Raw genomic sequence first — 17,870 nt, forward strand, 5'->3', positions numbered from 1 at the left:
ATGATTAGGTAAAAGGAACTCGACTAAATCAAATGTGTCCAATTTTATATGAGAATCCTAACATTTATGGACCATGGAGTGAAAGGTACTGCAAGGCAAAGCTTAAGGAGAAGTAGACATCTGGCATTAGATGTTTACATCTGGGAACTTTGATCAGAAAAGCAAGATGCCAATGGATTTAAGTAAGAGATGACTGCAACAAAAGAAATCTAAATTAGCTCAAAGTAAAATGAGCTAAATAAACTAGCAATGGTACATTTAAAGTCTCAAATATACTCGAGCTTTCACAAAAAACGATACATGCCTGAAAGAGACACAATAGGGACCCACATGGCTTTGGCACAATTTTCAGGAAGCATTTTGTCGATATCCAAAAAATAATATTAAAAAAATAAATAAATATGTGCCTGGATTACGTGTCGCAGAGTTATATGATTTTTGGGAGGCTGAGGAGCAGCAATTTTAATTAGCATACAGTGACGTATGAATATTGCAAGTCTGATTAACAGAAATGTATACTACGTTTTCACATTATAAATATCATAGTAGTGTTACTAACCCCACTACTACTATTAGTATTTCTACTAATATTATAATAATAATAAGAAGAAGAGTAACAAACGGAGTGATCATCTGAAGACAGTCCATGGATATTATTTCCCAATTCCTGATCTCACCTCAGAAGAGTTTGTAATTTCACTATCTTTATAATAGAACAATACAAATAAAATTGTTGAAAATTATACAATCACTTTCCTATCTAGTTTTTTGAATGATCAACACTATCTTAGCTTGAATAATAACCTCAAAGAACTTGTAGGATGGCATATGTTAGTACAAACAAGTGGATAAAAGCACCAACCCCACTCAGTGCACATAAAGAGTTCATCGTACTCACTAAGCCTAAAGAGAACATCTGTTATAGTCATACAGACTGATTTAGCCGATTTAGTCTTTAGGATAACCTTACACATATCTCAAGCATTCATGATATTAACATTTTTCTAAGTCCAACCTTGTCAAACCTTGGATGCCAGTGATAGGCTACAAGCATTGGAATTTAAATATCAATTATAGTCTTTTTTTTTTTTTACCTAAAATGTGCAATTCCCCTGTTAAATCTCTTAACAGGCCAAGAATACAATCCAGTAAGTAAGAACTTTCATCAAGAAGGTAAGTGGGTTAGAGCATCATCTTGATCCTGTAATAAGCAACACTACAAGGAGACATTACAGGGGCTTCTTAACTGCCCCCCATCATCACCAATACATTGTCTCTGCAGAACCCTAAATCCCTAGTAACCCTAAGCACATGGTTAATCTATAAAAATGACATATAGTTTTCTGCCTTCGCAGTTCATTCACTGTAGAATATTACAGAAAACAAATTTGGTAGATGCTTCACAATGCACAGTGGTAAATGACAGAGAAATTTACATAATTTTGCAAGTCATTGCTCCCGGGTACCACATGCACGTACAATGTCTTGTTCTGTTATTTCAAGTAATGCCTGCTTTACTTCCCATACATCATCTCTGCGTGTTTGTTGCCTGCCACAAAGTTGTTTGCTTGTTATCTAAACATAACACTAAGAGCCAAAAGAGCAGATGGATGTCAAACTCCATTTCTTCAAAGCAGGATTCTTTTTACGAGACGGATATGCTTTTAGTCTCCTATGCTTTGCAGAACAGTGAAAAGGCTTGCGAGTATGAATTACATCGGTAGAAAGAAGCAAGTTACTCAACTTAAAATGCAATCTTACTTTTACAATGAGAGTCTTGTATTTCTCCAACAGTTCTTGGTTCTCGTGGCAGCCTGCGAGCAGCTGCCAAACCTCAGCCCTCAAAGCCTCGGGCACTCCTCTTTTCACCAACGAAGATAACCCCTTTGGTTTCACACTCAGATTGCTGTGCCTGCAAAGAAAAGAAAGGCCACTCCTTGTGAGAAAAACACTGGATTCTAAAACATGTTACTAGAAAATATGCTAAGACCAGTCTGGTAGTTTGGTGAGGGTAACTAATGAATTGAATAGGATCTGTGGAATGCCGTAAAACAAAACTGGATGCTCTACGGTTTCACAAGAAGCCTGGTGTTAGAGGAACTAGTCAAGTCATTGTAAGTATTCTATCAAACTATGCTGCTTGTGTAGGTCAAGGAGTAAGGAAATCATTTGTCACCGTGTCCCTGCACACGGTCCCTTATAACTGTAGTAATTTGCAAAAATTCCAGCTCCTCAGACAATGACGCCAAAGGAACAAAGTGTGTGAAAACACCAAATCGAGGCATTGGTAAAGCCCTGATAGCCGTAAATGTTTCTGTAATAGTTTAACGCGCTTTCTCAACCTTTTCAAACTGGAAAAAGTTTCCAAAGTAGCTATGTTTCCAGTTTAACTACTCTGGATTTAAATGGGAAATTTACTTTGAATTCCAGAAAATTTCAGTTTAGTAGTAATATACATAAATATGTATTTTTTTTTTTTTAAACCAGTGTTCCTTTAAATTCTGTCACAATAAAGTATTTGGAAGTACCGTATGCAGAATGTCCTTTGCCATTCAAGCATAACATTTTCAAAATTCCAAAAAGGTTCTTCTGCCTTCAGCTCTTTAAATAAACCCCACAGCTACATTGACTTTATACCTGAGCAACACCAGTACATGTCCTAATAGTTGTATAAACCATACTGACATTTCATTTTCTAGCTCGAAAACTGAAAGGAAAAAAAGGAAAGTTGCCACCCAAGCTACAAGATGAATCAGTAACAGTTCTTCATGGTTCTACATGGAGAAATGTATATATTTTCACTAATAGCTCTGTAGAAAAACAAAAATGTTTACTACATCACTAACACACGTTTGCGTATGTGCCTTGCAAGTACACACTCAGGTAACAAGGAATAAGGATGACATTTTGAGAGAGTTCAAGTATTCTAGGTGTGCCTTACCCAGCGTACTTGGAAAAATACATTATAAACTACACAACACCTCTCAAGTCCCTGAATTCCATTATTATAGAGGACTTCTGGAGCACTGAACTGTTGGCCCACATAAACAGACACATGGACTATTATAGTTACGCACTATAGAACTAAATAAATCTAGGATAACATACGAAATGTGTGAATTTCAATGCTCGAGTGCCCCCTACTCCTGTGCGCCAAAGCAAATAAAAGCATGGCATAGGTAACTTAACAAATCTAAAAAATAAAACATATTTATAGGGTATATATTTCCCTGTTCAATATGTGGAGGAAAAATACATACATACACACACACACACACATACAATAGTGTAATAGAATATTGACAACCAAATAGTGTCAAACTGTGAGTCTAAAGCAACTCACATGTAATGGAGCCTGATAGAATAGCTCTGATCTTTACAGCTTCTGTGCCTTTAAGGTGTCACTCCACATTTTCCACCAGACCTAAAGTTTAATTCTTAGGGAAAATATAACATGCCACCATCTGGTTAGGAGCCTATAAAATCCCAGATCCAGGTAATTTCAGCATTATGCCTACATACTGGGTGGCAATGCACTTTATCCAATAACACTGGCTGAGTAACAAAGCAGAAACACAATAGTACAACAGGATAAACTCAACATTTCCAGTTTAATGTTTGCTGTGATGTTCAGACCAACCATCATATCAGGCTCCATTACATGTAAGTGGTTTTGATTCACTGTTTTAAATTGACTTGGGTGTCAATAAAATTGTGTTTTTAATAATTTATTCTGATATATTTTACAAGTATATATGCACCCTATAAATATAGAGGTACTTTTTTTTTGTTTGTCTTTTATAAAAACACGCTACACTATCATGTTTTTTGGAGGGGATTTAAGTCAACTATAACGTTACAGAAAATGTGTCTCCTTTCCAATCAGGGGAGACACAGCAAATACAGCTTCAGCTGCTTTTCACTCCATGCAGAACGAAGATTGTGATATGACGTCATGTCCTGTGAAATCACAGTCTGAATATATCGCTACACATCTATACAAGCTATAAAAGGAGAATCCTATTGTTATCTCTGTCTAAGCGCTTACAAAAACAGCCCAGAGATCTCCCAAACCTTGTCTTCTTTCTCAGCTCCAACTGAGGAGAAAAGGAAGAATTATTGGATTATGTATGTGTCATTGTATGTCTCTATGAGAGAGTAAGTGACTAATTGTGCATACGTGTGGATAATTTGGTGCCCCTGACATTGGCTGATATTGAGAATCTTTTCATGTAGGAATTGAAGGTATAGTTAACTAAAAGCACGTGTGTAAAGGTGTGTGTAAATTTGAGGGGGGGAATTCTCAAGCCCACTTGTATTGCTGTTTGATTGTTGATTGACTTGATAAGGTAAGCACACATTCTTCCAAATGATCTCCATTTCTCTATTCCAGTGGCTTATATGAATGCCTCAATTCCAACTCTCTCCTTGACCCCCTTCAATCTGGCTTCCGCCCTCTCCACTCTACAGAGACTGCCCTTATCAAAGTTACTAACGACCTAATCGCAGCTAAATCCAAAGGCCACTACTCCATACTAATTCTTCTTGACCTCTCAGCGGCCTTTGACACCGTTGATCATGCTCTCCTTCTTCAAACTCTTCAATCGCTTGGTCTCTGTGACTCTGTCCTCTCGTGGTTTTCCTCTTATCTCTCCCAACACTCATTCAGTGTCTCCTTTTCTAATAATACCTCCTCCCCCCGCCTTGTCTTGGTTGGAGTCCCCCAAGGCTCCGTCCTTGGTCCCCTTCCATTTTCTCTTTATACTGCCTCTCTTGGCAAACGTATTACCTCTTTTGGATTCCACTACCACCTGTACGCTGATGACACCCAGCTATATCTCTCCTCCCCGGACCTCTCCCTTGCCGTCCTGCAACGTGTCACTGCTTGCCTTTCTTCCATCTCTGACTGGATGTCCTCCCTCTTTCTGAAACTCAATCTCTCAAAAACTGAGCTCCTTGTCTTTCCTCCTCCTAATACTGATCCTCCACTTTCGCTCTCCCTTCAAGTTTGTGGTACCAACATCAGTCCATCCTTGCAAGCGCGCTGTCTTGGCGTCATACTTGACTCTGGTCTCACCTTTGAGCCTCACATCCAGCATGTTGCCAAATCCTGTAGATTCCATCTTAAAAACATAGCCTGCATCCGCCCCTTTCTTGCACCAGATACTACCAAGGAGCTTGTCCATGCTCTAGTAATTTCCCGCATGGATTATTGTAACCCTCTCCTGATTGGTCTTCCCAATAGCCGTACTGCACCCCTACAGTCCGTAATGAACGCTGCTGCTAGATTGATTTTCCTCTCTAGTCTATCTCTTTAGGAAAGCTTATGGCCTCCAAGACTAACCCCTACCTCACATACCTGTCTCTTGCCCTTTCCTTAAGGGCAGCCCACCTTATTTGATTGCAAATTCCTGTGCTAATGTGTTTTACACCCCACCTCCTATAGAATGTAAGCTCAATTGAGCCTATTGTTCCTGTAAGTTTATTTGTAATTGTCCTATTTATAGTTAAATCCCTTCTCATAATATTGTAAAGCGCTACGGAATCTGTTGGCGCTATATAAATGGCAATAATAATAATAATAATGCTCCAAGGACTAGAAGCACCAGGGCACTCCTGGCAGCATAGCCACTACAGAGTGACACAGTGGTTATGGTGCTTGGAGTGTTTGTTTAAAATAAACACCGCAAAAACATTGATACATACTCCAAGAGGACAGCAGAGCTACATATTTTGCACACCTCAAAAAGATGTGTTCTAAAAGCACAAACAAAGAATGCCTAATTTGAGGAAGAAATTAAAGTGCAATTAACTAAGGCCCAGCGGTAATTACATGTGCAAAAAAAATAATCCCCATACACGTAAAAATACTTGTAAGACGGCTTATTAACTATTACTTTACTGTTAATTGTTCACTTGTTTAAAGACTTATGGATACACCCGTGATGTATATTTTAAATTGGCTGAACAATGTGGCTGTTAAAAGGATGCATTAGATAGAATAATGCTGATAAGAGGATTAAATAAACTATCACAGGGTTCGCCAATGAAAGGAAAAATAAATAAATTTGTATATATATATATATATATATATATATATATATATATATATATATATATATATATATATATATATATATATATATATACACACACACACACAAACACATATACATATGTCATTACTGGCCATATCAGCACGTTGAGAGTCTCTAAACTCATGTCAACACTCTATTTCAAACTCAAGATTTCTTTCTTCAAAACTAAATCTAACTGATTAATAACTAAATAACTGACCAAACACTGATGGATTTTATTTCTGTTTGACAAACTGGTTACATTTTATATCAGAAGTCAATACCTCAACCTGTCACCATAAATTGTGGTCACCATGTTGCAAACTATCATGCCAAACTGAACTAACAACAATTGGGTTTTAAAAGGAGGTCCATTTGTATCTCCAGTACATATAGTTTATATTTAACAAACTATATCAGGAAGGTAAAGCAGGCTACCCCTATTCCACTTGGGGTGCATGCAATAGAATGCCTCAACACTATCACTTGAGGGTACACTTCTGCCCTTACATATTACAACTCTTAACATAGTTCCACTTTCTATATATCATCCTGCCGTACTTTGTAGACCTGGATTGGCACAGTCCATTACAGATACACTCCTGTGTTGCTTAATTTTAAACAAGTATAATTTATTCATACATAAGACACCAATGCTGCTCAGTTATCAGGCCCTTCAAAATAGCTAACACAATTTCCCAACCTTACACTCAAACCCCTCCGGTTTGAAGCACATTATGTTCACGTATGTATTAAAAATAAGTGCAAGTCCATCGCGATACTACTGTCTCTCACAACAACTCCAGTAACCATGTTTGATTGATGCTGTAGTGCCATTTATTACCATTGTTATCTTACATGCACGAAAAAATAAATAAAATTAAAAAGTAAAAAAAAAACAAATACAGCATTTCGGGAGGTCTCAAAAATACTGCCCAAAAATCTTATATTTTGTATAGAGCTTTTCCATGAACTGGAACATTTGGATAAAGGTCAGAAGTGAGATATCATCTTGCCACTCAATCTAACAGTGGCAAAAAAAAAAAAAATTCCATATCTGGATACTGCCGGAGCTCCCAATATACCGGTTTTTCAGGCTAAATTATACCATGCGTTCTGTACGGACTGGCTAGGTTACAATGAAAAACAAATTTAAGCCGGGCAGCCATTAACACATTTCCTTTAAATGGCAACTGGCTTGACAAATATAACTCAGTCTTAAAGGTACAATGTATAGGTGGAATTTGATTCTCTAACATAATTATAAGCAAATGTCTAGATTTCTCTAAAAAAAAAAAAAAAGATGAGGTTAAAATAAATAGCCCTTTCCCCCTCCTGTCAGTCAGTTCAGTCTGTGTGGATCCTGTGCCAATCAACAAAGAGATAAGAAGGATGGTCTCTGCATGACTATCATCAGTCAAACAACTCTAAAAGTCTCTCCTGCTTCCATAAAGCTTAAAGGCACACTATAGTCATCAAAACCACTCTAGCTTAATGAAGCAGTTTTGGTGTATAGATCATGCCTTTGAAGTTTCACTGCTAAATTCCCTGCCATTTAGGAGTTAAATCACTTTGTTTACGCAGCCCTAGGTACACCTCCCTGCATGTGACTTACACAGCGCCTTACATGCAGCCCTAGCCAAACCTCCCCTGGCTATGACTCACATAGCCTGCATGAAAACAAAATAGTTTAATTTTTAATCAGGCATAACTTACTTTAAAGGGACTCTCCAGGCAGAGTAGTTTACTCACCTGGTTCCAGCGCCGGGAGCCTCGTGAAGCCGCGCCCCCTATTTTGTCAAAACGACGAAATAGGCGGGCGTGAGCAGGGAGCAATCAGACGCTTCCATTTGGAAGCGTCATTGCTCCCTTGTGCGCATGCGCGGCTTCGCCACACATGCGCATATACTTCAGAGGGCGGCCCTCTGAAGTCCTGAGCGCACTACCGCGCATGCGCGCGGTCGCGAGCTGAGCTGACTGACCGTTCAGCTCGTGGTCTTTGCCAGCCCCCTCTCCTCTCTGACAGGCTGGAGAGAGAAGGCGCGCACACAGTATACAGGGCCTTTTTAGGGCCCTACATGATAGGAAGTCCCTCTGGTGGCCGTCTGAGTGACGCCACTGGAGGTATTCCTATCAATCAATGTAAACACTGTATTTTCAGAGAAAATACAGTGTTTACATTAGATTGCCTGCAGGGAGCTATAGATCTCACCTGAACAACTACATTAAGCTCTAATTGTTCAGGTGACTATAGTGTCCCTTTAAAAGTTTCTATCTCCTGCTCTGTAAATTGAACTTTAATTGCATACAGGAGGATCCTGCTGCGTCTAGCAAGCTATTAATAGAGCAGGAGAGAAGATATTCTAAATAAAACAGATCTTGCAATAAAGTAATTGTAAACATTAGATGGCTCTTTACAGGAAGTGTTTAGTTGATTTAGTGTTTAGGAAGGTTGTCTAAGTCACAGCCTAGGGCTCCGTAAACAAAGCAATCTAACTCCTAAAAAAAGAGATAATTGAGCAATGAGACTGCAGGGGCATGATATATACACCAAAAATACTTAATTAAGCTAAAATTGTTTTCGTGACTATGGTGTCCCTTTAACCCCTTAAGGACCAAACTTCTGGAATAAAAGGGAATCGTGACATGTCACACATGTCATGTGTCCTTAAGGGGTTAAGGGAAAGCAATGCCTGCAAGAGGATAAAGGGAGGATGGTGGGCAGGCTCTGTGTGAAAGCAGCATCAGCACACTCAGAGGAGAGAAACACCAAAAATTACTTATTGCAGCAACTTAGGACAGGCAATCTTAGAATAGAGAGAGAGAACATATAAGTATTCACTTACATGCCATAAAGCCAACATATAGTATTGGGGACGGTTAACCTATTATGGGAAGCAACGGGTATGCAGGAATAGTGCGTCTTACAGCAAGTGTCATACCCACTGACAACATGATTGATACTCTCACCAGGAAACAGGAGTAATACAAATAAATTACAATATGAACGTAATTGAACCTAAGTCAAGCCAGATTGTTCGAAAACTGCAAACTTATATCTGTCATTACGGGATCACGTTAATTTACAATAAAAAGGAGAGGTCCAACGACAGTTAATTTACCAATGATAATCACCTTTTGATGGCCTTGGATCTCTACGCACACTTTATTGAAGGGTGGAGGGTGCAGGAGTTTCTTGAGTGATGGTGAGGAATACAAATGATGTAAACTATACAGACCTGTGAGGTTAAGGCTGGTTTGTTTTATTTAATTTGTTTTGGTTCCGTTTGTGTGCAAGATATGTTTTTGGGTATACCTAATGCTCAATCATGTTGCCATCATCTGCAAAAAGTTATCACACATGACATTTTGTCCAAGCCTTTGACTGCATTTACTTGCATACCTGTCAATTAATCGATGATAAAGTGTATATTACATTACATATTGCAGTCATACTGACTACATGCTAATCTCCCACCTGCCGTATTTGTTGTTCTTCTTTGACTTGCTAGCTTGGGTAGATTATATGCCAGTTACTGTCAAGAGTGAGCATGTGTTTAATGAGACTGTGAACAGTGGAGGGTTGTCCATGGTGGCACTTGGGGAAGTACCCTACCAGTTTATTTACCCTACTTAGATTATTTTTTTAGAATGGGAGTAGAGCTAAAAAATTGGGAAAAATTAGATACATACTCCAGCCACTTCCCATGTGTATGAATAATAATAAAAAAAAATATGTCTCTCTTGAATTCTCTAATAGGTTTCAGTTCTGTAGGGCTCTGACTCCCTCATTTGTGGCTTTTTGCAGAAGCTTTCTTAAAAGCATCTAGGCATGTGGGACAAATAAATGGGACATATTAGGGCAAGGTTTGACTGCCATGCTGAACGGTTGCACGTTGCTTGAGCTCAGTGTAGAATTGTGTAAATTATCTACTTTATGGATTTTCAACTCCTGATTTATAAGCCTGAAAGCACCGCAAGGTTGTTGCTGCTAATAAGAGCAGCATTGCCCTCTTGAATACAGGAATAACTGCAATGGAAGCTCCAGCGGCCTTCCTGGTGGCAGAGGTATTGAGATGCAGCCGATCTCTCGGTCTCCAACCTTGCTGAAGGCAGAATATCAGCAGTTGGGACCCATTGTCCCCCGTTCCATTCCCCCCACTGGTGGGGGTTATGCTGGTAAACATCTGCCCTGGGGAAAATTGCAGATCGTTGGAAGCATTGTTAGGTGTGTGGCGTCCAACCTAACATGACGACAACTGCATGTCAACAAAGCCCACTCCTACGCAGCCTGTGAGAGTTCGATCGCATCCTTGAGGTTTTCTGGGCCAAGCTGGCCAGCAGATTATAAAGCCCCATACAAGAGTAGATACCTGTCAACATACCACAACAACCACGGGAGGAAGGCATCACACAGAAAGTTCTGTCTTCTAAGCATGAAGCAAGCCTAAAATGGCATTGATGGTCTAAACAATTAGTTGATGGTGTCCCCTCTTCTCGGCTTCACTGGCTACCTCTGAACCAACACTTTAACCAACCTCACTGGGTCAGCCATCAAAACAGTGCTCTTGGCAGTAAGCAGCAGACCAGGACCATGCATGTGAGATCGGCTCAATTAGGGCCGTGCTGTGGGAGGAAGCAAGACGCCCTGCTGGGCCATGAGTTGGAATCACGTAGGCCTCAGACCACTCTGCGGGACTCTGCTCTGCCAGTAAAGGGTGTGGGCTGACAGCATGGTCACTTTTTAGTGTGATACAGTCTCTCCACCTAAAGCATGTCCCAATGGCTTTTCTCTGTTGAAATGCATGTTTCACTATTATTATTTTATTTTCCTTTCCATTAACTATTTTTGACAATCTTTATTTTTCATTAATATTTTAGTAATTATTTTCAGTATAATATATATTCAGTGAAGTTTATACAGTAAGCAATTAGGTTGTACATATTTTGTCTACATATATAAGTATGCATTCGGTCATAAAGGAGCAAAGCCTACAGTATGCAAATACAATATTTAGATAGTTGAACAAATAGAGTATATCATGTAATGGCTAGATATCACTCTTTTTATCATGAACAAAAGAGTGTCTTATCTGATCATCTCAACTGCACAGAGATACAAAACTGTGATTAAGTTAAATTATTTTCCTTCTATCAAGGGGTGTCTGTATTGACCAGGGGTTCAGGTGAGGGCAGAGAAACTACAGTGGACAGCGTGTGGCTGTCGCAACAGACCGTAGGGGATTTCAGTAGGTCAGGGAGGGAGAGAGAGGAGAGGGGAAGAGAGAAGAATTTTTTTTTTTTTTTTTAATTCTTTATTTTTGGTGCAATAAGAATGACAAACAGGCCTGTGGTGCCACGACAGCAGACACAGGCTCAATGATGCAGACACAGTCATGACAATATTCAGTTGCACGATTTTTGTATATAAGACAGGATGTATTCGCATGTGTGTTGCATATAGAATGTGTACATCGGCATTTGTGAGATGCGTTTCTATAGAGTACAAGAATTTAAACTTTGCTTTTAAAACTAGGAACATGCTTAAATAACTTAGGCTAAACATGAGAAATAAATTGAGAAAACACACTTATGGGTTGTGCATGAGACTGTGGATATCATGTTGTAGAGCTTGGGTGTTTAACTGTATAGATTGTGTCACCAGTTTGAGAGGTAGGGTAGCTTGTACCGGTAGGGTTAAACTGGCTTTAAGTGCTTGTGGGCCTTGTTTCTAGTTTGGTAGAAGCTCGCAGGACAGGTGAACCGGATAGCTGGGGTTAAAAATTTAATAGGGTTGGGAGAATTGAGTGCGCTTAGGGCGCCGTCACGTTTCCAGCCTACCCTGAGGTCCCAGTAAGGCTACTCTTGCCCGGCATGTTGATTGCCTCCAGTATGCTACGATTTATAACTTTGCTAAATCAACTTAAATGAGGCTACAGGAAAAGGTAAAAACGTTAGGGAACCTTGCCGTCCACATGACTTGCAGTGTTAGGTTCGTCCGTTCCTTGCCGGGATTATCCGACGCCCTGCTGGGGTGTTACAGAATGTGAGGGATTTTCCTATACGGCTGTCCCATGGCGTAGGTGCAGACTTAATAGGTAAAGTTAAGGTAGGTATCTCCAGTGAGATTGCGCCGTGCCGAACCCTGGTGGGGCGCTTACAGTTATGGTTGCCTGTGGCCCAAAAGTAACACGAAATGTTAGCGCAGAGCTCCTTTAAATGATAGGACTAATACGTTAGCTTAGACTCTGCTGTTAGGGTACAGGGGGCTCATAACAGGTTGCTGTGGGCCTCTGTGACAGTGTAATCAAGGCATGTTAGTTAGGCAGATATTAACATTGTCAGAGTGAACAACTGGTGAGAAAATAAAAAGTTAATTTAAACTTATGCCTATAGTGTTAAAACGTTGTGGGAATAATTAGGAGACCGCAGATCAACATATTATAGCAGTGGAATAACGAAAAGAATAACATAAGAGAAAGAAATAGTGGCTGTGTGCCATGTGATCTGTCCCTGCAGTGTGATGCAGAAGATGAAGCCTCCCAGCAGTCCATGTTGGTCAGCCTATACCCCGTCTAGAGGCTCGTAGTGTGGCCCTAATTGTACTGTTACAGGGTACTTGCAGCTGGGTAGTCAGGACCATGAGCTGTAGCCGTGTCTGGTACGTGATGCCGTGGTGTCGCGGTTCAGCATGCTGGGAGCGGCTGTGATAGTCATCTCTCAGACCCCTTGAGGAAGCAGGAGGCCATCCGCCGTCTCTAGTTGTGGTAAGTCTCCGTTGGGCAGTGAATTTGCGGGTCTGGCGACTCTGCTGGTCCGAGGGCTTGCAACTGCTTAGTAAAGAGCCTTTCTCTGTGAAGTGCTTGTGTCCCCGGCTGGGAGCAGCTCCCCAGTATCGTGGGTGATGCGTGGTGGACTGTCTCTGCCTAGGCCGTGGCCTAGGATGGCGTACCTTGGTGGCGCCAGGCTGTTTGCGTCGTGGCACTCTCCGAAGCGCTTGCTTCCTCCGCTTGATCTCTAGTGTTGGTGCCATGTCTTGTGGCCGTTTTGTGGGCGGCCTAGCCTCAGAAGTGTGTTCCCGGCGTGCAAGTTTGGCCCAGAAGTCCTGCAGAATGCGGTCAATCCTTTCCGCTAGCGGGGGCAGTCTGGTGCCGGTCTCGAGGCTGCATGCGGTGTCCGCCATGTTTTTCACAAGGTGATTCCCTGGTGCTTGGTCGTCGTTTATGTTTGCCGGGATATCCCCCGCCGGCATGGGGGGGGGGGAGGTAGAGTCCTCCGGGGAGACCCCAGTCCCCGAAAGTTGCAGCTGCGGAGGGATCGGCCGCCTCCCTCGTGTCGCCTGCTGCCGCCTTCCGTAGGCCCCGGGTCGGTCTCCGGTAAAAGACTGTTGCTGGCAGTTGGGACTTTGGGCTGGTAAGGTTGCTTTGGTGTGCCCCTTAGGTTGGGGCTGCTGTGCGAGCAGTTTTAAAGGCTTTGTCTCGTTTGTTTCGGCATTTTTTAGGTTTTTGCCTTGGAGCCCATGTTGTGTGCGACTGCTCGGCATGGCTGCCAGGCTCCGCCCTCTTATTTTATTTTTTTAAAGAAACATTTTAGAATTTAGACACTTGGTTCACCTGCAGCAATAATCATCAACCACGGGGTCCAGGTCTGGGTATACCTTTCTGAACTGCCCTGGTATAACTCTCTTCTACCCTATCAACCCATTGCAGGAAGGGTGCCACACCCGTCTGCTTCCAAGGCGTGGGGATCAAGGATTTTGCAGCGGTCAGAAGATCTTTAGTCAATTCTTGTAAGTTTTCAATGTCATGTTCGTATGGTGTAAATGCATGGTAATAGGCTGCTCGGGGTGTGAGATCTCTCTAATCTTGGCGTTCACCATCACCCAGAAGGTGGAAATTCTAGGGCATGACCACCAAATGTGGAAAATAGCGCCAATTCCTAACCCACACCTCCAGCACTCCAGACTTTATTGTCTGCATTCATGTAATGTAGAACGTCATGAATTCTGAACCAATTAGACAGTAGACAATAAAGCTTATCTCCTGAAATTTTGAGCATTTGTGTGAAAATATGAAAATTTTATCCCACTCCTGTTCAGTCGGTGTCATACCAGTTTCCCTCTGCCCTCTAGCAATAAACTTGGGGAGCGGCCTATTTTCCCCAGTTAGTAGCATAGCATACAGCATTGAGACCCATCTTCCGACATGTAGCCAGGCATTTCACATTGTCTTGAATTGTGTACGGTCCCTGTGGAATAGGCACTTTCTGGCAGAGGTAGAATAGTAAGTCTTGATTTGGTGGTAGTGAAATCTATCCCGACCAGTCGGGGTTGTGTTGATTCTCTTGTGTTGGGGAGCATGTACGTCAGGAGTTTGAGTTGGCCGCCGTCACTCCATTTGTGCAAAAACGTCCAGTTTGTCTGTGAGAAATGGTAGCGGTCTGCCAGCGTCTTGGTCCAGGTAACAGGTAATGGTCGTCAGTGGGATGGGGAATGTGGTCATCTGCTTAGAGTAGTGGGGGGGAAGCACCACACTTTCAGTGTGGCATCAATCAAGGGATTACCAGTTCGTAGGGAACTTAATGTCATGCCACCATGCCAGAGTAGTGAAGAGATTTTGCCTCCGGCCTGTATAGTTTTGGAGTTCACCCAGAGTTTAGCAGATGGGTGAGCATGCCAATCGGTTATTTAAGTAAATGAGTGACCAGATAGTACCTGATAATCGATGGGAACTCAGTGTCTCTCCGAAGTTTGGGTTGTTCCAGCTGGGCGTTACTGACCCTTGAAGCTTTTCTGTTCCATACAAACCTTCAGACAGCAGTGGTTATCGATTAAAAAAAAGATGCTCTAGGGATTATGACCGGGATTGTCCCTTCTTAACTTTATTTTCTTATTTACTTTCCATTTTATTTTATTCTTAAACAGCACATTATATTGTACTAGCACTATATCCACTAGCTTAGCCCTGTTTTTGGTTAATGGACCACTCTTAGAATATGCTCTGAAAATGCTCATCAATGTTCTCAACTGGCTACTAACTATGTTTAAACTGGTGTTTATGTAATCTGCAGTGAATTTCTATGTGTATGTTATATTCTGAAGTCGCTCATGTTTCTGTTTATTTAGATTTTTTTTGATTTTTTTTTCCTTTTTATTTATTTTATTTTTAATTTGTCTATGGGTGAGTAAGTAGTACCGATTCATGATAGACAAGCACCAGCCTGTTCTTATTTTTACCATACTGCATTTATTCTTACCTTCTACCACTCAGTGAATTGCTCGTGTTTCTCTTATGTTTCGCTATGTATGACAATATTGTGCATGCTTGAGAAACGCAAACTTATCTGTAATCATAAGCACATCAAAAATAAAGATTTTTTTTTTTTTTTTTTTTTTTAAATGGGACCTATGTGAAATCTTTCCTGTTTCAGAAGGTTTGGAACATGTCTAGTCTTCCATTGAACAGCCTGTCAAACAGCAGAGTCAGCTGTATAGGTAACTCTGTATTAAATGGGGGCTACCATTGGGGTTCGAGTACATGAAGTTTAGCAGACAGTTGCCACAGTTCAGAAAATGGTGGTTACAGAGTTAAAGAGCAGAATCAAGTTTTGGGGAGTAGTAAGGTACTCCACCATCTTGAAACTTCACCAGCTGCCAGTAAATGTGAATCTAAACAGGAAATGGCTCAGTGCTAAACATGTTGCTCAACTTGCGATCCATGATGGACACTGAAAATTGAAGCCTTCAAACGGACGAGTGTCATTTATCTTTCTTGCTGCTCATTAGGGATTTATGAGACATGTATTTAAGCCATTGGCAGCAACACCATTCAACAGATAAGATCGATGGAATTGTTGCCATGGCAGTTACACGCTTACTGACGGCTCCATTCCGTTTTTTTGTCAGAGATATTTGCACAGCTCAGCCCCTTTACAGTATGGTGCCCGAAAAGTTGGATCTTGTAAAGTGTATGCACACCGTACAAGTGCTCTGAAGTCTTTCACTGAGCGAGTGAATTGTAACTACAGGTATTTTTGCAAACCTCAGCAGAAATAGGAAAACCTGTGTGGAGACAGGAATATGGAGCAACTTGCACAATAACCTGGTGCATGGAGCATAAGATGTTATGGTACTTGGGGTGTCCCTTTAAAAGAGCTTTTCAGAAGCAATTTTAAAAACAATATTTCTTAATGTACATTCCATATATAACTTTTTACACTCCCTTTTTTATAACTAGATTGCTGAAATTACATTTGTATAATTGTGTGTATACGGTTATTTGGCATATATTGCATATTTGGATATTCCTACTTCCTAGTGTCTTTAATAATGTTTCCGGTTAATCTAAAAGGTCAATAAATGTAATTCGATTTCTCGTGGGCAAGTATTTAAAAGGTATTTTGTGGAAATGATTATCATGTGTTGTAAGACAAGCTGCTTTAGATTCAATAATTCAGTCCCCCCAAAACCAAACACCTGCTGAGAAGGACTAATATACAAAAAGAAAGATGTACATTTATATCAGTTTATATTTCTAGGCACCTTGAAAAGCAATCTTAACACAAAATTGCTGCTTCCCTCAAGTTTGGTTGTCTGATTATGAATTACATGGTACTGCTTTATATTTTCCATCAATGACAGCAACTCAGTAGTTAAGGGGTCAACTCATTATACCAAGGAATAGAGATCTATCCCAATAGCTCCATACTGAAAGTTACACTGATTCAAGTCTCAGAAGATATGCACATATTGTATGTTGGTCTTTCTTCGCTAGGTGAAAATGTCAGTTGAATTCATCTAAAACTTCAACACATCTCTTAATTACCAGAAAGGTGAACTCATGTTCAAAATAATGAAATCTACTTTCTATGAAGTATATTGGTTTAATAGAGGATTTAAATAAAAAAAATTGATGGAGCCACCATGGTACTAAAAAGTCAAATAAGAAAAGAAATCCTCTAATATCATGCAAGCAGAACATTTTAATTGCCGTTCATCAAACTGCACCTTCCCTTTGTTCCCGCAGTTTAGCCCAGGAGCAAATGATATTCTTCCTGTCTTCTGCAAGAGAGTTACAGCCAGGTTCAAGCAGGCTCATTAATTCTAATAAATAAAGTCTCCAAACGATCATTTCTTCACTAATTGCACTATTCTTTTTTTAAGCTGATGTAGAAAGTTTGGTAGCTGTCTTCAAAATAAATATTCTCAGCATTAGGAAGTACATCACCTTACTTTTAAAAAAAACAAAAACCTGTTTAGCAGTTTATTACGAAAGAATGAGTGAAAGATTTCTTCCTAACCAACCTTCCTGATTTTTCTCTTTTCTCTTACACAATGGGCATATTGATCAATTCCCTCCAACTTCACGTTGGGATGTCGAGAGTTTAATCACATGTACAGTGTGACTAAACCTGATTAATAGTTAAAGGTATACCCCATGCACCACAATTACTGCTGTTCGCTGCCTAAGTGATAATGCAAGATGCTCCATTTTCTTAATTTATTCCGTTGCCTGGGACTGCAGTAATTTCATAAAACCCAACAACTACAGAATAACGTAGAATTTAGCAGCTACTATCCTCCCTCCCTCTGATTATTCAATAAAAATGAAAATCCAGCGCACTCCCTTATCTACTAAACAGCAACTTTGGTGCTGACAGATTTTGTTAATTTTTTAAAAACACCTAATCTAGGCAAAAAATAATGGGTGTTTAGTTACATTATATGATCATACATTGCATAAGCCTGCCACAACGTCAATGTACCCCATCTTTCGCAGGTCCTACTCTAACAGC

At 40.5% G+C, this 17,870-nt stretch overlaps 1 protein-coding gene across 1 annotated transcript in view; it reads right to left on the minus strand.

Annotated features, from left to right (window-relative positions):
- Window positions 1-17,870, minus strand: part of RABGAP1L (RAB GTPase activating protein 1 like) — a 342,839-nt gene that overhangs the window by 243,765 nt on the left and 81,204 nt on the right. Inside the window, exon 13 of the mRNA XM_063428176.1 lies at window positions 1,762-1,912. Within this exon, the coding sequence (XP_063284246.1) occupies window positions 1,762-1,912 (151 nt within the window). The remainder of the gene's footprint in view (window positions 1-1,761; window positions 1,913-17,870) is intronic.

This window comes from Pelobates fuscus, chromosome 7 (genome assembly GCF_036172605.1).
Source record: "Pelobates fuscus isolate aPelFus1 chromosome 7, aPelFus1.pri, whole genome shotgun sequence".
NCBI lineage: Eukaryota > Metazoa > Chordata > Amphibia > Anura > Pelobatidae > Pelobates > Pelobates fuscus.